At 32.4% G+C, this 17613-nt stretch overlaps 1 protein-coding gene across 1 annotated transcript; it reads right to left on the bottom strand.

Moving 5' to 3' along the window:
* Positions 1-2621: 2621 nt before the first annotated feature.
* Positions 2622-9086, bottom strand: LOC133198399 (ficolin-1-like). Its single transcript, XM_061334494.1, has 3 exons — positions 8801-9086; positions 3714-3881; positions 2622-2875 (listed from the first exon to the last, which is right to left on the bottom strand). The coding sequence occupies exons 1-3, from the start codon at positions 9084-9086 to the stop codon at positions 2622-2624; spliced, it is 708 nt and encodes a 235-aa protein (XP_061190478.1).
* Positions 9087-17613: the final 8527 nt, after the last annotated feature.

The following is a 17613-nucleotide window of genomic DNA, read 5'->3' as shown; positions in this document are numbered from 1 at the left end:
TACATAAACACCATACGCGTATACAGGCGACAATGGTATATTGCTATATAAACAAGGGTAGTTATCGATATAGGAAAAAAATTGAGATCATCACGTTTACCCTTAAGTTTAGTCGTTAGTTGATTTTTCTCCCTAGCAAAACATCCAAATATGAAAGAAATTTATAAGACTGTTGTTTCTTTATTTTGATCTCAATGGGATATATTGAATTAACGTTGGAACGCAAATAAATATTGTTAATTTTAAAACGTCGCCGATATAACTAAATGTCGTTTAAAGGACCATGTCAAGAGAGCTTTTCTTCGAGAGGAGATTTTGACTAAGTTCTGCTTAATAGAAATACTCATTCATGTACATCCCCATGGCATTGCAAAAGACAGAATGTTACATGATAGGTAAAACTCAGGAAAGAGAAAACTTTACATCACATTAATCCATATATTATTGATAAGCAGGAGTGCTTTTCAGTTTCTTATGTACCTTGAAAAAAGTCGATTCTGTAAAATGAATAATTAACTTAATGTTTAGGAATATCATTTGGGATTATTTTACAGAAAAAACATGATATTTAAAGGAGAAAATCGGCGATAAAATATGATTTATTAAACAGCAATGAAATAATGAAATCTAAAGACAAACTTCAAGATACCCCCCCCCCAAAAAAAAAAAAACAAAACAAAACAAAACAAAAACTGAGAATTCAAGACAAACTCAACGATACAACTCAAAAATGATATAGCGAAATTCAAGACAAAACACTGTGGTACAATTTAAGACAGAAATTATACTGAAATGAAAAAGGTGAAGATCAGAGACAAACGCTCTGGTATAACTTAAGACAGAAATACAGAAAATCAAAGACAAACACTGTGGTAATTAAAGTTAAAACACTAAGCTATAACCACATTTCTATGTGAGTGAAAAATTCTCGAATGGGACGTTAAACAACATAAAATCAATCTGAGCTATAAGCTATAAGAGTTAAATACATAAAACAAGCACTGAAAATAAAAAAAAAAAAAACACTAACGTCTTTAGAAAGAAATACTTAGAATTACTTCAAATTCAAACGCATGTTTTACTGATCCGTGCACTATATAAATTAAAAAAAAAACTGTCGATTTCACAAGATGAACCTACACCATTCAATTATCTGTATGGACACTGATAGAACTTGAAAGGTTAGTGAATGACAGAGCTTCTTTAGTAGATTTTCAGTCACATTTCAGTTAATTGAATGGCAGAATTTTATCCGATGTGTGCAAATTCCCCACACCGGTTTTTATCTTTACCGTGACAACAGATTGTAAATTCATTTGTCAAATTATTCGATCTCAACAAATAATTCTGAACTTAATGTCGATGCTGGTAAGATGTTCATTAATCATGAACATTTCCATGAAAATTTCCATATTTTCATACAGTACATTTCCATGAAAATCACAATATCAAAAAAAAAAAAAAAAAAAAAAAAAAAAAAAAAAAAAAAAAAAACCAAGCAGAAATATGACGTTAAAAACTAGATTCAGCTAAATAGCTTCAAAATTTTGTGGCATTTGCTAATAATCAACAGAGTAGCCTTTTAATATCTATATTTAAATTCACATTAATCGGTGACAACATAAGGGAATAAGACCGGATAAATAACATTGTTCTATAATACGTCAAAGTCAATAGCATAAGTACATTATCAGATAAAATTCAATACATTACACTATTAGACGATTTCAAAAACAGCAAAACATCATAAAATAATATTTAAAAATTGCTAAATAAGACAGAATCAATGCAACATTACATACATCATGATATCAATTCATTATCTTTTTAATATTAAAAAGGTAAGTAAAACCTGGCCCAAAGACCATAAACTGAGAATGGACTTAAGTCAAAATTTAGATTTTTAATATGTAGAGTTTTATTTAATGTTTTTGCGTAAACATTTGGTATTTTATATAACATTTAAACCCAAATATATGAAGAAAATTTTGTTTAATTATCAAAATTATTTCAAAAGTTATATTGGTTTGAAATTTTGACTTAAGTCTCTTCTGAGTTTATAGTCTTGGTGCCTGGTGTTATAAGAAAAATCTAATAATATCATTACATAACAGTAAAACAACATACTTTGTGAGAAATACTATCAAAAAGTATCTTTTAACTCTCCGTCATCAGTAACTGGGATATCAAGCACATTCAAAATCATCATGAATCACAGTACGTGACGCTTCATCATCTTTTATTTCACAGTGTATTCAAGGAATAGACGTCACGTTATATACTTTGTGAGGTTTTTATCACGAGAGTCACCTTTATCTCACTGTTATTAGTAATTGGGATATCGATTACACGTCATAAACATCATACACCACAATTATTAGTGAGGCTTTATAATCATGTAACAAACTCTGCGAGGCTTTATCATCATGATGGAGAGTCTCCTTTATCTCAGTGTAACCATTCATTTAGGATATAGGGGTTTTATCATCATGTAATACACTTAGTGAGGTTTTATTATCACGAGAGTCTCCTTTATTTCAGTGTTACCAGTAACTTAGGATATATAGAGGCTTTATCATCATGCAATACACTTAGTGAGGTTTTATCATCATGTAATACACTTAGTGAGGTTTTATCATCATGAGAGTCTCCTTTATCTCAGTACCATATTGGACTGTTGGATACCAGGGACTGAGCCAGTTCTCAGACGACCAGAGACCATTTAGGTAGGTGGAATGGCAGGAGTTAAACCACCAACCCCCTCTCCAGTTAGCAGCACAGTGATATCCAGCCCTGTCATTGTCTCTGTCCGGGGTACTAAAGTACATCCCAGAGGCAAAGTCGTCACTATAACCAGTTAATAACATCCTGTCACCTATACCATAAACGAAAAAGATATAATGCAGAGTGACTTCACTGTTATTAATGCCAACAAAAACAAGGGCAAAAAAGCAGCAATGGTTGGCCAAATAAATCAGCATAAAAGATAAAATTTTGACTTCAAATTTTTCAATTATTGAGCTTTCTTTCAGATTTTTCATGAGCCACTTAATTTCGATTAAAATATAATATTTATTCTTGTATGCGGAAAGAAAAAAAACTTAAAAGCGTTTAATGAACTCTCTCTCTCTCTCTCTCTCTCTCTCTCTCTCTCTCTCTCTCTCGTCTGTCACGCACCTAAGGTTCCAGTTACTGGTCCTCCAAGAGAAAGTTTGTATTTGTTTGATGAACACTCTCTCTCTCTCTCTCTCTCTCTCTCTATCACGCACCTAAGGTTCCAGTTACTGGTCCTCCAAGAGAAAGTTTGTATTTGTTTGATGAACTCTCTCTCTCTCTCTCTCTTTCTCTCTCTCTCTCTCTCTCTCTCTCTCTCTCTCTCTCTCTCTCTCTCGTCTATCTATCACGCACCTAAGGTTCCAGTTACTGGTCCTCCAAGAGAAAGTTTGTATTTGATGAACTCGAACTCTCTCTCTCTCTCTCTCTCTCTCTCTCTCTCTCGTCTATCTATCACGCACCTAAGGTTCCAGTTACTGGTCCTCCAAGAGAAAGTTTGTATTTGTTTGATGAACTCGAACTCTCTCTCTCTTCTGTCACGCACCTAAGGTTCCAGTTACTGGTCCTCTAAGAGAAAGTTTGTATTTGTTTGATGAACTCTCTCTCTCTCTCTCTCTCTCTCTCTCTCTCTCTCTCTCTCTCGTCTATCTATCACGCACCTAAGGTTCCAGTTACTGGTCCTCCAAGAGAAAGTTTGTATTTGTTTGCCTCATCAGAGACAGAGAACTGATGATATAATTCATATAACTTTTTGCCACTCTGTAATGTGATGGACACGTACAAGGATGAGTTCCGTCCCTTGGTTAAGCGGTGAATCACATCATTTCCTTTAATATTTAATGTATCAATATCTTAGTTATCAAACATGTTTATTTCAGGATCAATGTAGTATAAAACAACACAATTCTAGCCTTTTTGAAGAGGTCAATCTCTAGATATATAGACCTTAGTAAAAGCAGGTATCAAATGCGGGGTCGATATGGTTTCTATAAAGTCTACATATCTAGGGATTTTTTCGAATCAAAAAACTATATTTATTTTATTATTTTTCATATCAGAAATATCTTTAAAGTCGAGGGACCCGTTTTACAAAAGAACTTACGACTGAGACCAAAAACTTTAGTTAGTTGTAAAATTTTGCAAAAGAAATGATTCTGTTTAAAATTGCTGTCGTAAAATTATCTTTCTACATTCCTTTTTAAAAGATTAAAACATTTTCATTTTAATGTAAATTAGAAAGTTATAAGAAGAATTGATTTTTAGTCTTAGTCGTAAGTTATTATGTAAAACGAGCTCCATGTTTGTAATACCCAATGATTTTACTCATTTAAGGCTTTGTTACGTAATATTCATTAAGACGACACAATTACAAATTAGAAATGAAGATCAGCGGCCCTTTTTGCAAAAAAAAAAAAAAAAAAAAAAAAGACTAAGACAAACATTTTCCCATTCCTAAGTAAGCATCTAGTCTGTAATGGGACACAGAAATACCTTCTATTTCTATTACAATAGATTGTGTTGTAAAAAAAATTACGAAAAAAGAATGTATATGTATTTTTAAAATAAAAGAATACATAGTTGTCAAATTTTTCCTTAGTCGTAATTTTTTTTGGTAAAAAGGGCCACTGGGTTTTTAAAAACTGCCAGTTTGTATTAATAATTGTGATGTCACCACAATTATTGCTTCACAAAAGATTGTTCCCAATTTTTGAAACATCGGGTTTATAAGCTTTTTAGTATCTTAGAATAGAACCACCCAGCTAATAAGATATCTTATACATGATTACGTGATCTACTTTGAGCCAATCAGATATCTGGGAACGATAGAGAAAAATAACAAAAGCAAGAAAATTGCTCCGAACAATATTATTATCACATATTTATGTTAGTAATATGAGTGTTCAGTTATTGCATTGTTGGGATTAAATACGATAATTTAAACACTCAAAATATGATGAAGTTAATTTGTGACATAGTATAGAAATAAAAACTGAAATTTGCACACTTAAGTAAACAATTGTTCACTAAAGAATGCACTTCACTCTAGATACTAATGTTCACTTAAGATATAAACAAATACAAAAAAATATACCAATCCAGTAAGAGTCTGCCGGGTTACCGAAACCTTTTCTGTACTCCTCCCACGATTTATCAAAACTCACAGATCCGCTCATCCTTTTCTGAATAACCTATCAATTTCCATTCATTACTTGAAGTGTCATTTATTGCTATAGATTTAAAACTAAAAATGTGCTAAAAGGCAAATAGGGCAGATAAGCTACTCCTCAAGAATTATGCTAAAAATGTATCTGTTTATCTAGATATTGTTTTAAGAATGAAATGTTCTATAATAATCATTGAACAATGATACCTTTTAGAAAAAAAAGTTATTTTAAATTCCAATGAAAATATATTTTACAAAATCTATCATGTTATGATATGAGAAAATATAAAACAACCTGGAAAATACTACACTGGAAAAAGGGAAAAACATTGCTTTTATTTGTTCGCAATATTTTAGATTTTTTCTATAGGAGGAAGACTTGCGCATGTTTTAATTAAGAAATAAACAACAATGTTTAAAAATTCAATGGGAAATGAACTTGGTTGGTCACGTTATCAAATCCTGTGAAACCCGAAAGGGCTTCTCCATAGATTTGATCACCTACCAACCAAGTTCATTTCCCAGTGAACTTTTTATCATTTTTGTTTATTTCGTATATACTTACATTTGAGGTGATCAATTAGAATAAAATATTACAGGAATGGCCAGCCGTATCACTATATTGTGACACGCAGTGACGTAGAAGTTGTTTGGCCTTGAAAGTTCGCTAAGCTCCAACATTTGAATATTTACATGGATGTTTATCTAATTCAGGAAATTTCTGTTTATAATAATAGAACAATGTTCGGTGCTGAGAATAATCTGACTATTTTATGAGTTCTTCACATATGTGAAGTCTAAAGCGGTCGTATCATCTGTTTCAGTTTCAGTTTCATCTGTTTCAGTTTATCTACCTTCAAAAGAATTTCGGGTTAAAAAGGTGAGGTATTCTTCACACCGAAGGTAGATCTTATGGACATCTGGTGATTGACAAAAATATCTATATGTGTCAATTATTTTATCTATTCTGTCTCTATCAGTTAGAATTTCCGAAAGCAGTTTCACTGTGATAGAAATATGTAGGCAAGATATTATTTCGCCGTGTGATTCGCTCACGTTATGACCCCTGACCCCATAATAAGTTCATACAGAATTGAACATATTTTCTCTTCAATAGGTTAATCTAAAAAATATTTGCAAATGTAAATGTTCTTTAATGATTTATGATGAACGTGATGACTTCAACTTTTCAATGGTCAACTTCACTTACTTATGTAGCAATGTACCTTTATCATCTCTTTCAGTTGATTCGATACCCTCTACGTACTCAACAGTTTCGTTTGAAGTCATCATTTTGCAAGTTTTTGGTCGATACAATGACCTTGTCAGCAAATACAACCTATCATTGATTCAAATGCTGACGTTTTTCGTACTAATTGTTAGGCCATTATTTACACACTCTGTTGTCTACGGTTTTCCCCCCATTTTTTCCCGATCATGACAAGGACCGGACGGACCGGTCAACAGAGGATACTCACTCATCCAGGGCACCTGTTCCCACCTCCAAGATTGCTCTGCTCCGGATTTGTATTGTTTGAATAGACTTTTGAGCTTGAATACTATTCGTTATCTCCATAGTTTTCATCTATCAATCTCTCAGAAGGATGTAACTGAATTATTATGTTAGAATATGAATACGAAAAGGAGATTCTTTTTTTTGCAAATCAATCCGATAAAGGTATATTTTCATTCTCTGCTACACCTGATATTTATTTTAGATATGAATATATTTCTTATACAAATCAGAAACTATGCGATCATATTTGCATGATTATGAACTCAAATTTATTAGCTTAATAGTGTTTTAAAATTTCTAAAAATGATCAATTGATATAAATACATGTTACCAAAAATTAGGGAAAGGTCACTAAGAAATTGAATGTAACAAGAATAGGAATGAAAGACAGAACGGAATCTGACCAATCTGTTTGGTGTTAGGATATTTTAATAGAAAAAGATATCAACGGCAAACTAATAACATATCTTTGTGATAAACATACTGACTTCAACTTTTCTATCGTCAACTTCCCCTTTTTATAGAACAATATATCATTATCAACTGCATATGGCGTTTATGTATTCTATTTTATTCGATACACCAGCGCATGCTTTACGTACTAACAATTTCTAAATCAAGGCAAGCTATTGATAAACAAGTTGATGAAACAAAGATATCAAAAGTCTCGTTTGAAGTCAACATTTCGCAAATTCTTTGATCGAAACAATGACCTTGTTAGCAAATAAAATCTATTGTTAAATCGAATGTTGACCTATGCTTTTCTTGCAAATTTCAAGGGTAGCCGGGGTAGCGCAGTGGTTAGAGCGTTTGCTGTAGAGTCGCTGAGTAATGAGTTGATCCTTACGTCGCGGGTTCTAATCCCACTGTAGGATTTGAAGATTGGTCCTTTGGATGAGCCCGTATAAACCCAGGTCCCTAGTTGCAGTAGGTGCTAGCACAAAAAAGATACCTCACTGTTCAAAGTGCCGAGTATAGGGTTAAAATTTGGAGCTCTCCACCGGCAAATGGTGGCGTCTCCGAATGAGTGAAAAATTCTCGAAAGGGATGATAAATAAACAAACAAACAAATTTTTAGGCCATTATCTCTAAACTGAACTGTAAAATTTTTTTACCGATTCCCGATCATGACAAGGAGATCACGGCTGGGGTGACCGGTCGAAAGGGGTTGATTTCTCCTCCAAGGCATCTAATACCACCTCTGATGTATAAAGGTCCGTGATTGCTCTGCTCCAAGTTGGTATTATTCTGATTGACTTTTGACCTTAATTGCGTTTTCGTTTTCTTCATTTTTCATCATCAAAGAGACCGTTGAAAGACAATTGAAAGATTATAAAATTTGTTAACTGTCTTCACGGAAAGTCTACGACTGAGACATTACTTACATGTGCAATAGTATGATTTACTGTTTTGTCAATAAAATGCATATCTGAAAATGGTGAAGATAACGAACAATGATTGACCCCCCCCCCCCCCCCCCAAAAAAAAAATCACAAACAATATAAATCTGTAAACATGGCATAAAACACGGACCCCCTGAAATTACAGAGGTGGGATAAGTTGCCCAGGAAAAGTAAGTATCTTTGAGAAATACCTGTCATTCAAGTACTATTCAGCATTTATATACCAGATTTGAATTGAAAGGTTATATCTTCCAGCGTTATTTCATAAGAAAGAGAGAGGGAGAGAGAGAGAAGGAGGGAGAGAGAGAGAAAGATCAGTATCTTACCGTCCACAATCCGCCATTTTCATCCATTTTACAATATACATCTACTGACATGTTATTTCCAGGGGGATAAATTTTGTATATTCCAGCTGATACGCTCTGTCCTTTAACACGAAGGTCATGACAGTCGATACCAAGAACTATATATATATATATATATATATATATATATATATATATATATATATATATATATATATATATATATATATATATACGGTAAGAAAAATTAAATTGAGATATACGGTAAGAAGTTGTAATTAACATCCGATCTTAATTAACCTACAAATCAAGTAGACTTTATTTATAATCATTACAAGCATATAATATCAATACTAACCATTAGGAGGGAAGTAGTGTCTCCAGCCAGTTTCAACTACTGTTATTTTTGTCCTATCACATGGATAATAGACACACTTCTTTTCTTTGGCATTAAACCCAAAGCAGCCACACGTGAAACCACAAAGAGCGGAACAAAAGGACAACGAGGAGGCATTATTTTCTGCTGGGAGTTCATTGTCTGACTTTTTGTCATCAAAATCGAGATTGGCCAAATACCTTTGAGTCACAGCCTTTGCTAATTGTAGTGACACCGCAATCAGGAAAAAACTGTGGAAAACGTACATGTTACAATTGATGAAAAACGTACGTATAAAGTATTCAACGTCTTTGTAATTTCAGAAGATGGAACGTTTAGCTTGGATAAAACGAATATAGATCCACAACTCTTTATTCATTCTGACGAAATTGGCTTTCAATAGTCGATTCTCCATTTACTACTAACGATTACCTATTGGTTCCCTAGGCTGAAGGCGGAGTTGAAGTGACAATTCTGTGCATTGAATGATATACACAGAAATTTAACGCAAAGTCCTCTTTGTAAACTTTACAAGGTAAATTATAGTTAGACCCAACGCAATCTGGAAAAAACTGTGGAAAACGCACATGTGTACTAAACCATAACTCAAAATTGTCACCTTCTATGTAAGCAAATGTCCTATTCAGTAGCACTAAGACAAATACATGTATGAATTCAAAATGCCTGATTTATCTGAAAAAGATAGGTATGTGATACTCAGTGCTGCCACTCAAAAATGAGGTACAATTATTTATTTTGGTTTAAGAGCGAATTGAAAGAAAAAATATTGTGCAGTTTAAATACAAAACAAATTAAGAGAGTCAGAGCAAACAATTACTTTTTAAAAGCTATTTGCCAACAAAATATGTTAATGTAAAGACCTGAATAAGATTGTGCCTTGGGAAAACGTTTATGAATTTCAACGGATATTTAACATATCTGAAAATTTAATTGTAAGTTCAGTTTTAGTTAGCAAGAGCGAACATATTCTACTCTTTCTTGTCGTGTCTGTAATATCATGATAATCGATTCTAAGATATAACATTGGCAAATACCAAAAATAAAGAAATACTTCAAGTTCCCTTCTGTTCCTGTGAAAACATATGAAAAGGGTTTAGACAATTAACAGTCATCGATCTCAGAAAAAAAAAAACCAATAAAGATATGTGAACAAGGCATAGAACACAGATCTCTGAACATTCCAGACGTGTATGGATCAAAAGCCGAGGAAGAGTAAGCATCCCTGTTGATGGGTTCACATCCCCTGTTGATGGGTTCACATCCTGAACCCTTTGTATTGAGCCTGTGAAAAGAATATTCTTTAGGCAAACTTAATATAAAATCAAAGGCCTGATATTTGGTATGAAATATGGCAGTACAAATACGATCAAATGATATGGGTTTTTTTTCTTAAAAGGTTATTGTAGCGACCACAGAATTTATGAAATTCTTACTTTTAAAGAGGTTGTTGAATTCTCTGTAACATCAACTATTGAAAAACTAGTCCGCTAATAAACTAGCACAATAAGTGACCATCAGAATTTCAGCACTTTGTTGGAGACCTGGTCTCCAAAGACTACATATATTATCAATGTGGAACTCCAACATCCCGTATTTAAAAAAAAAATCTTCAGAGTATTTTTTTATTCTATCCCATTCTATCGAGTATCTGATAATTTGGAATCAATTTTAGCAAAACAAAACTGTAACTCCAATCTAATTGATTAAGTTTCTTCTAAGAAATACAGAAAATTTACACTCATTCAAAAATATAAGACTATTATATGATATACTACAGAGTGTTTTTCTATATAAAATCGAAAAAGAACTCACAGATGAGTATTATAATGTTAATCAAAATAAAACAAAGGGATGAAAAAAACAACAACAACAAAAAGAACTAATTTTGCACGATGGTAATATTCATTTTAACCCATGGATCAGTGCTGTATTGATTTTAGAGTACCCCTTTAATATCAAGGAACAATATTTGCACACGAAGTTTATGGATGACAGCTAGATTTTCCCCATTTTTCTTTTTTATTCAACCTTAGGCAGATACCATACGAATTTATTAACATTTTTGTAGTTAGGAACAATACTCACAATAATGTATCTCTGTGCGTAAGTAAATGGAAATTCGCAATTCTTAAACAATGTTTTGCATTTGATACGAAACAGAAACATCAATTAATATTGTTATAAATTTATTAGAGAGACACTTTAGTTGTATTTATTTCATTTCTTTACCACGGTATTGAAAAAAAAAATCTTTCTTGAATTTGATTGGCTGGAGGTTATAAGATAGGATTAGGCATGGAAGGATTGATCTTAAAATTCTAGCGTGAATCCTGATTCCTAAATCCTATATTCTGAAATTTGCAGGCTATCCAATCCCAGCCCATGTCAACTTTTAGGAGAGAAGCACTGTACTTGTTGTCAAAATATGACAAGTTTTAATTTTTTTTCTAAAACAATTAGAAATTAAACACATCGCGCCCGAACAGGAATTGTCAAAATATGTCTGATTGAAATGTTACATTCTTTCAATTTAGGAAAGTTTTGGTATGCTTTATACCAAAACTGGTTATCTGCTGACTCAATATATAAAAAAATGTTAATGTCCCGAAGGAGAATCTGAGAAGCACCAATCATTTGGTGAGAGACTGTGCCCCTTACAGACTCTGCAGCTTGTCACCTTTTCATACAGGCGCCGTGTCAACCAGTATAGAATCGTTTATCTTTTCATACATAGTAGAATATAAACCGAGTGGCGAGTATCCTCGGGGATAGATTGTCCACCCGCAGAGATAATACTCGGTAGTGAAAATGAAATAAAAGATGAAAATAACGAACAGTGATCGATATAAAAAAAGAACCTACGAACAATATTAATCTGTTTACAGGGCTTATAAAACGGACCGCTGGACAATCAAGAGGTGAGATAAGGTGCCAAAGATGAGTAATTAACCCCTGTTTACAGCTCCCATCCGCCGTGCGCCCTTTTTTGATGAGGTAGAATAATCCTTAGTCAAACTTAGTATAAAATCAAAGGCCTACAATTTGTATGCAATATGTCAGTCAAAATACTACCCAGTGATATTGGTTATATTTGCTGACAGGGTCATTATAAGGACCATAGAATTCAAGAAATGCTGGCATTAAACGAGGTTGTTGAAATCAATTTAACATCAATGTAAATCATATACGGTACCAATTTTGATGCAACTAATATATCAGTAACCTGCCTCGGTTTAAGAGTTGATCGTCCTCGGAGCATGCTCTTGAGTGGTGAATAAGTTGGGAGTTATAAATACCATTTGCAGATGATAGCAGAATATTACTAAATAAATATGGAAAACTGACGATGGAAAAGGTAAAGACATCTCGTTTGTCATACAATTTTGTTGTTAGTTGGCCCTTATTCCTATATTCAGTAAAAAAATCTAAATATTAAACAGATGTGCCAGACTCTGTTGTGTCTTTTAATCCAACTTCACTGGGATATATCGTGTCAACATTTGAATTGAGATAACTATTGTTAAATGATATAACGCCAACGATATATCTGAATGTCGAGTTTAATATCACGGCAAGTGTTAAAAACAAGTCGGTTTATAAGTTCCAACAGTATTTTTTTCACGGAAATGTGAAGATAACGAACAGTTATGTTTCTCAAAATTCCTATTAAACAATTATATGAATTATGAGCAGAGCAAACATGGACTTCTGAAAACAGGTGGGACAAAGTGCCATGGAAGAGTAAGCATCCCCTGTTGACAGTCAAACCTAAAACACACTGTGTGCTCCTTGTCATTACCTGTTAAACTCAATATCTGTAGGCAAATTTGTGTAAAATAATGCTCTATTAATTCGTATGATAGAAGTCAAGCAAAATTCAACCCTACGACGGATTGTATTTGCAAACAAGGTCATGGTATCAACCATAGAAAATGTGAAATGGTGACCTAAAATAGGATTTTTTTTCAAATTCTAGTACCATCAACTTATTGGACGGTATTAAACTTTATTTTTAGACACAATTAATACGCAAATCATGCTCTTACATATCGAATCAATTGGTAGACATTAACCCCATAAACAAATGATAATGATATACTTCGATTTCTATGGGATATACTCAGGTATGTTAAAGAAGGAAATGGAAAATGCTTAGTACCTTCGTAATATGTATACGTTTTAACAAGATAAATGTTTACATGTAGGAAAGGGTAATACAGATACCCATAATGGATAGGTTTGTGCTTTACTCGGTACCAGTTACGTCGCATGTATCAGCTGTGTGTCATTTGACTGGTATATAAATAGAACTGCTAAGCTGAATGTAGAAAATGACGCTAGTGCAATGGCATACTCATGTTTTGGAGAAAAAAAAAAGATACAGGCTAAAAAAAGGTTTACATCGTCTACCCGAAAAGAGCTGGGAGCTAGTTTGTTCTGTTTGAAAAGTACTAGTTATTATGCCTAAAAATGCATACAGTAGCTAAAAATTCTTACTTCGCTTAAAATTCTGTAATGAATAAAAATAATGTTATGCAGATCAGAATCAGCTCCCAGCACTTTTAAAAATATACATGATATAAGCAATTGATATTCCATATTTCAGCTTAAACAGTCTAGTCTTTGCACTTGCACGCATATCGTGTTAGCAATATAATTTTCTTTTAGTTTTATTGATTGGGTTTTAAAAAAGCGATGGTTTTATATTTATTAAAGCTATTTTATAATTATTAATCCAATAGTTGCAATGGTTTCACTCCTTCGGACCACTTTTACTGCGTCAAGTCCAGGCCAGTGACGTCATTTATGACATAAGATTTGCTTCTTATTACTCGGCAGTATTGTTATCAAATGTTGTGATTTTGCATGCCTTTATTAATAAATAAATAAAAAAAATACATGCGAGTTGTTATTTACGCATCATCATGTGGTTGAATTTATTTTAGTCGCTTGTTGATATTTTCAGTGACATCACAATTAAACTTCCCATAGGGTGAACCGCAAATGTGAACTCAGGCCTTCCTTAACGTTATTTAGTATCGAATCAACTTAGGAATGAAAATGATTATTCTTAATTGAAAAAAGGTCGTTTATATAGTTTAATGTCAATTGAAGGCTACAACAAGAAACTTTTTTTCTTTTCATGTTGGAGTTTTTCAATAAAATCTTCCATAAAAGAATACTCATCCATGTATGTTCCCATGGCATTCAAAGAAGACAGAAAACTATGTGACGGATATTTTGTAGAGAGAGAATTTTTCATATTTATAAAGATATTCTCTGTCACATTTATTTCTGTCATATTATTCCATACCTTTATATAAGAAGGATTTTGGGGATTTATCTACGATAACATGGCTTAAAAATAAGAAATAGCGATAAAATGTCATGTAAAACATCGCAATGAAGTAGAAAAAAATGATACTGAGAGTTCAATACAAGCTCTACTATAAAAAATACGAATTACCGTTACTTTTCGAAAACGTTTCAATATCGCTTTGTATGTATTTTGTTAATGTGAAATGTCTTTGTTTTTTTTTTTTTTTTTTTTTTGTTTTTTTTTTTTTTTTGTTTTGTTTTGTTTTTTTGTTTTTTTGTTTTTTTTTTTTGTTTTTTTGTTTTGAAACCTGTCCTTGTTGAATGATCGATTATCCTTCCAGTATTTCCTACTTTTTTGAAAATTTGGTTGTTCCAACAACTAACAAAAAGTGAATATTCTTTAACCACTATCAATAAAGTGGAACTTGAGAGTTTGTCGAAGGGATAATGATGTTAAGCCTTGTTTAGAATTTAAAACGCGGAGTAAAAATATGACTTTTTAATTTAAAAAAATGTTTTAAATAAGATCAAAACAACCCATTCTAACATTAAACATGCAAGTACGTGCTTTAAAATAGTTGTTTTTTTCTTTGAGGGAGATAAATATTTGTAAGATCAAAAAGAATATAAAGTATGTAATAAACATTTTGTTAATATTCATATATCAATTTGCACTCGTCCTTTTCTTCGAAGTCCCTTGTGCTTAATCAAGTCAAATAAAAATACCAAATAAACATATGCAAAAAAAAATAATAATAAATAAATGAAAAATAAATAAATAAATAAATAAAAATAAAAATCAAATGTACCTTGTTTCTTATTCAAATCAGTCTCCTGGGTATATGACTTGATTTGATGTTTTCAATTATCTATCTGATTATAGACGTAGAAATTATCAATGATCATTATTTAATGATAATACTTTCCTTTTATTTCAATGGTTTCTATTTATATCTAAAACTTTTTAACCAAAGATAGATCGAAAAAATAATTCAAGCCTATACTTTTGATACATATGAACACGTTATTAAAGGGGCTGGGACAAAGATTCGGAGTTAATATTTTCTAAAAGTATAATATCTTGATTTATGGGTTGCTTAAGCATTTCAAACCGAAATAAAATAGATGCGTGATTAGAAACTTCATTTATCTGCCAACTATTAAAACAACGAATTTCGGGACGCGTGTGATTGACACACATCCTTTCACGAAGTAAACTTTATCTTTAATACTTAGGAAAAGTAGAAATTTTGTTGTGTATTAATAAAAAAAAACCCATTAAAACTATAATCCAGAAAATTCAGAATAGAACTGTGAGAAAGTAAAACAAACTAACCAGTATTGTCCCTCCTTGCTCAGTGATGTGTGCAGACTAAACAAATTGAAGACACCCGGTAAAATGTGTCCAGTTTAAAAAACCAGATGTTTGACGTGATGTAAAAAAGAATATCGTCGTCATTGAATTCAAAGAATATTCGGGTAAGTTTCATTCATTAAACCGATTTAAGTTTTTGAATTAACAAAGAAATTTAAAACATAAACAATGAAAATTTTAGTTTTTTTTTTTCACAATATGACCTTTAAAAAAGACCAAAATTTGTCTCGTAAATATCGACCTATCTCCTTTTCATTCTTATAGAAAGATATTCCTTATTCATTCCTCCTTAAGCTTATAAGGACATTCATGGAAATGGCCATCAATTCAGGCATGTACGATAATTATCACTACTGTATCAATTCCTGTTTAATCAGTGTTTACAGTCATATTGAGGTATGGAAGATGAAAGGTATCTAGCTGATTTTTTTTTAAATATTTGACTCGTATAGAAGGTTTGGGGGGGATATCTGTGATTCTTTTTTTTTTTTTACTAAATGATTTTTAGGGAGTGGAAAAAACTTTACCTACATATATATTTTTCTTTATTTGGGATCGTTCAAATAATAAATAGTTTCTTTGTAGGTGTAGATCGTTCATGTTTTTTTTTTTTTTTTTTTTTTTTTTTTTTTTTTTTTTTTCATTGTGGGAGGGATCGTTTGTGTGATATGTGGTATCTTTTGTGACAGGAAATGTAAGTGTTTGAGGTTTGATGGTGTGGACGTTTTCCAATAAGGAAATACAACCTATCGTTAGGTCATATTTTTGACTGACTTTTTTTTTAAATATTACACTGGACAAGTGAATATTCCGTCTATCTGTTTAATACAAAGGGCTCACATAAGGTTAAACCGGTCGACAGGGGATGCTTTCTCCCTCTAGGAACCTGATCCAACCTCTGAAATTTCGGGGATTTCCGTTTTATGCCCTGTTCATAGATTTGTGTGTTGTTTGTAGGGTCTTATGATATCAATCACTATATCTTATCCTCTCCTCTTTCAAGTTATGTGAACATTCTCATACGTTGTAAACAATCACATTGAATTTAACAGTCTTAATTACAAAGGCGGCTGTAAATATTATGTTCTTTTTGTGTGTGGACTTTTCTGTATATCGTAATATACATGTATTTCGCCCAACCAGTTGTGGCAATATTTTAAAATGATTACTCCTTTTATCTACAAATAAAAGAATGGTAGGTTTACATTGCATCCGTTTTTTTTTTTTTTTGTTTTTTTTTTTATTCGAAAATTTTAATATGTATTACAGACTGTCAATAATGAAACCCTTTTGTATTTCTTAATTTAAATATCTGGTTTTCGACTGATATTTAAAAGGAGGGAAGTCTTAAAAGTCTTTTATCGTCGTCTACCTCACTTACCTTAAACTTCGCCTGATTGTATATCTAAAGCATGACATGTGCATATGAATGTCTTACGTCGCGAGTTCGAATCCCACTGTGGGACGTGGAGACCGGTCCTTCGGATGAGACAGTAAAAACTGATGTCCCATGTCGCAGTAGGTGCTGGCACAAAAAAGATCCCTCACAGCTCAATTGCCATGAGTGCCGAGTATAGGTCAAAATTTGGAGCTCTCCACCAGCAAGTGGTGGCGTCTCCATATGAGTGGAAAATTCTGGAAAGGGACGTTAAACAATAAACATACAAAAAAAAATTACAGAAAAAAATGGGAAGAAGGGAGGGGGTAGCAATCCTCCCACACACGAAAAAGATGTTCACCTGAGTGGAAGTCGGGTGCAGGTGAAATAACTTTCCATAACCTATTGTATCTGCTTTTTTAAGTCCCGTATAGAAAAGAACTGAATTCTAATGTTCAGATGGAAAATCACATTCGTCTGAGGTGCAGGTGAACATTATGCAACAATTTTTCTACGATGTTGGATTTCAACCAAACAAAGAGTTAGGAAATATTCAATCATGAAATAATAATATCTATTTCTCACATAACCTGAATATTGTATATGCTATTATATACAATTAATGTTTGTTTATCAGGTATATTGATTTATACCTTAACCTACGTGCAAACTCAAAATGTATTAAAAATGTCATTAGCAATC

This window comes from Saccostrea echinata, unplaced genomic scaffold, assembly GCF_033153115.1.
Source record: "Saccostrea echinata isolate AGI-Se365-2 ecotype Australia unplaced genomic scaffold, CSIRO_AGI_Sech_v1 ptg000033l, whole genome shotgun sequence".
Lineage (NCBI taxonomy): Eukaryota > Metazoa > Mollusca > Bivalvia > Ostreida > Ostreidae > Saccostrea > Saccostrea echinata.
This window is presented reverse-complemented; position numbering and strand designations above follow the sequence as displayed.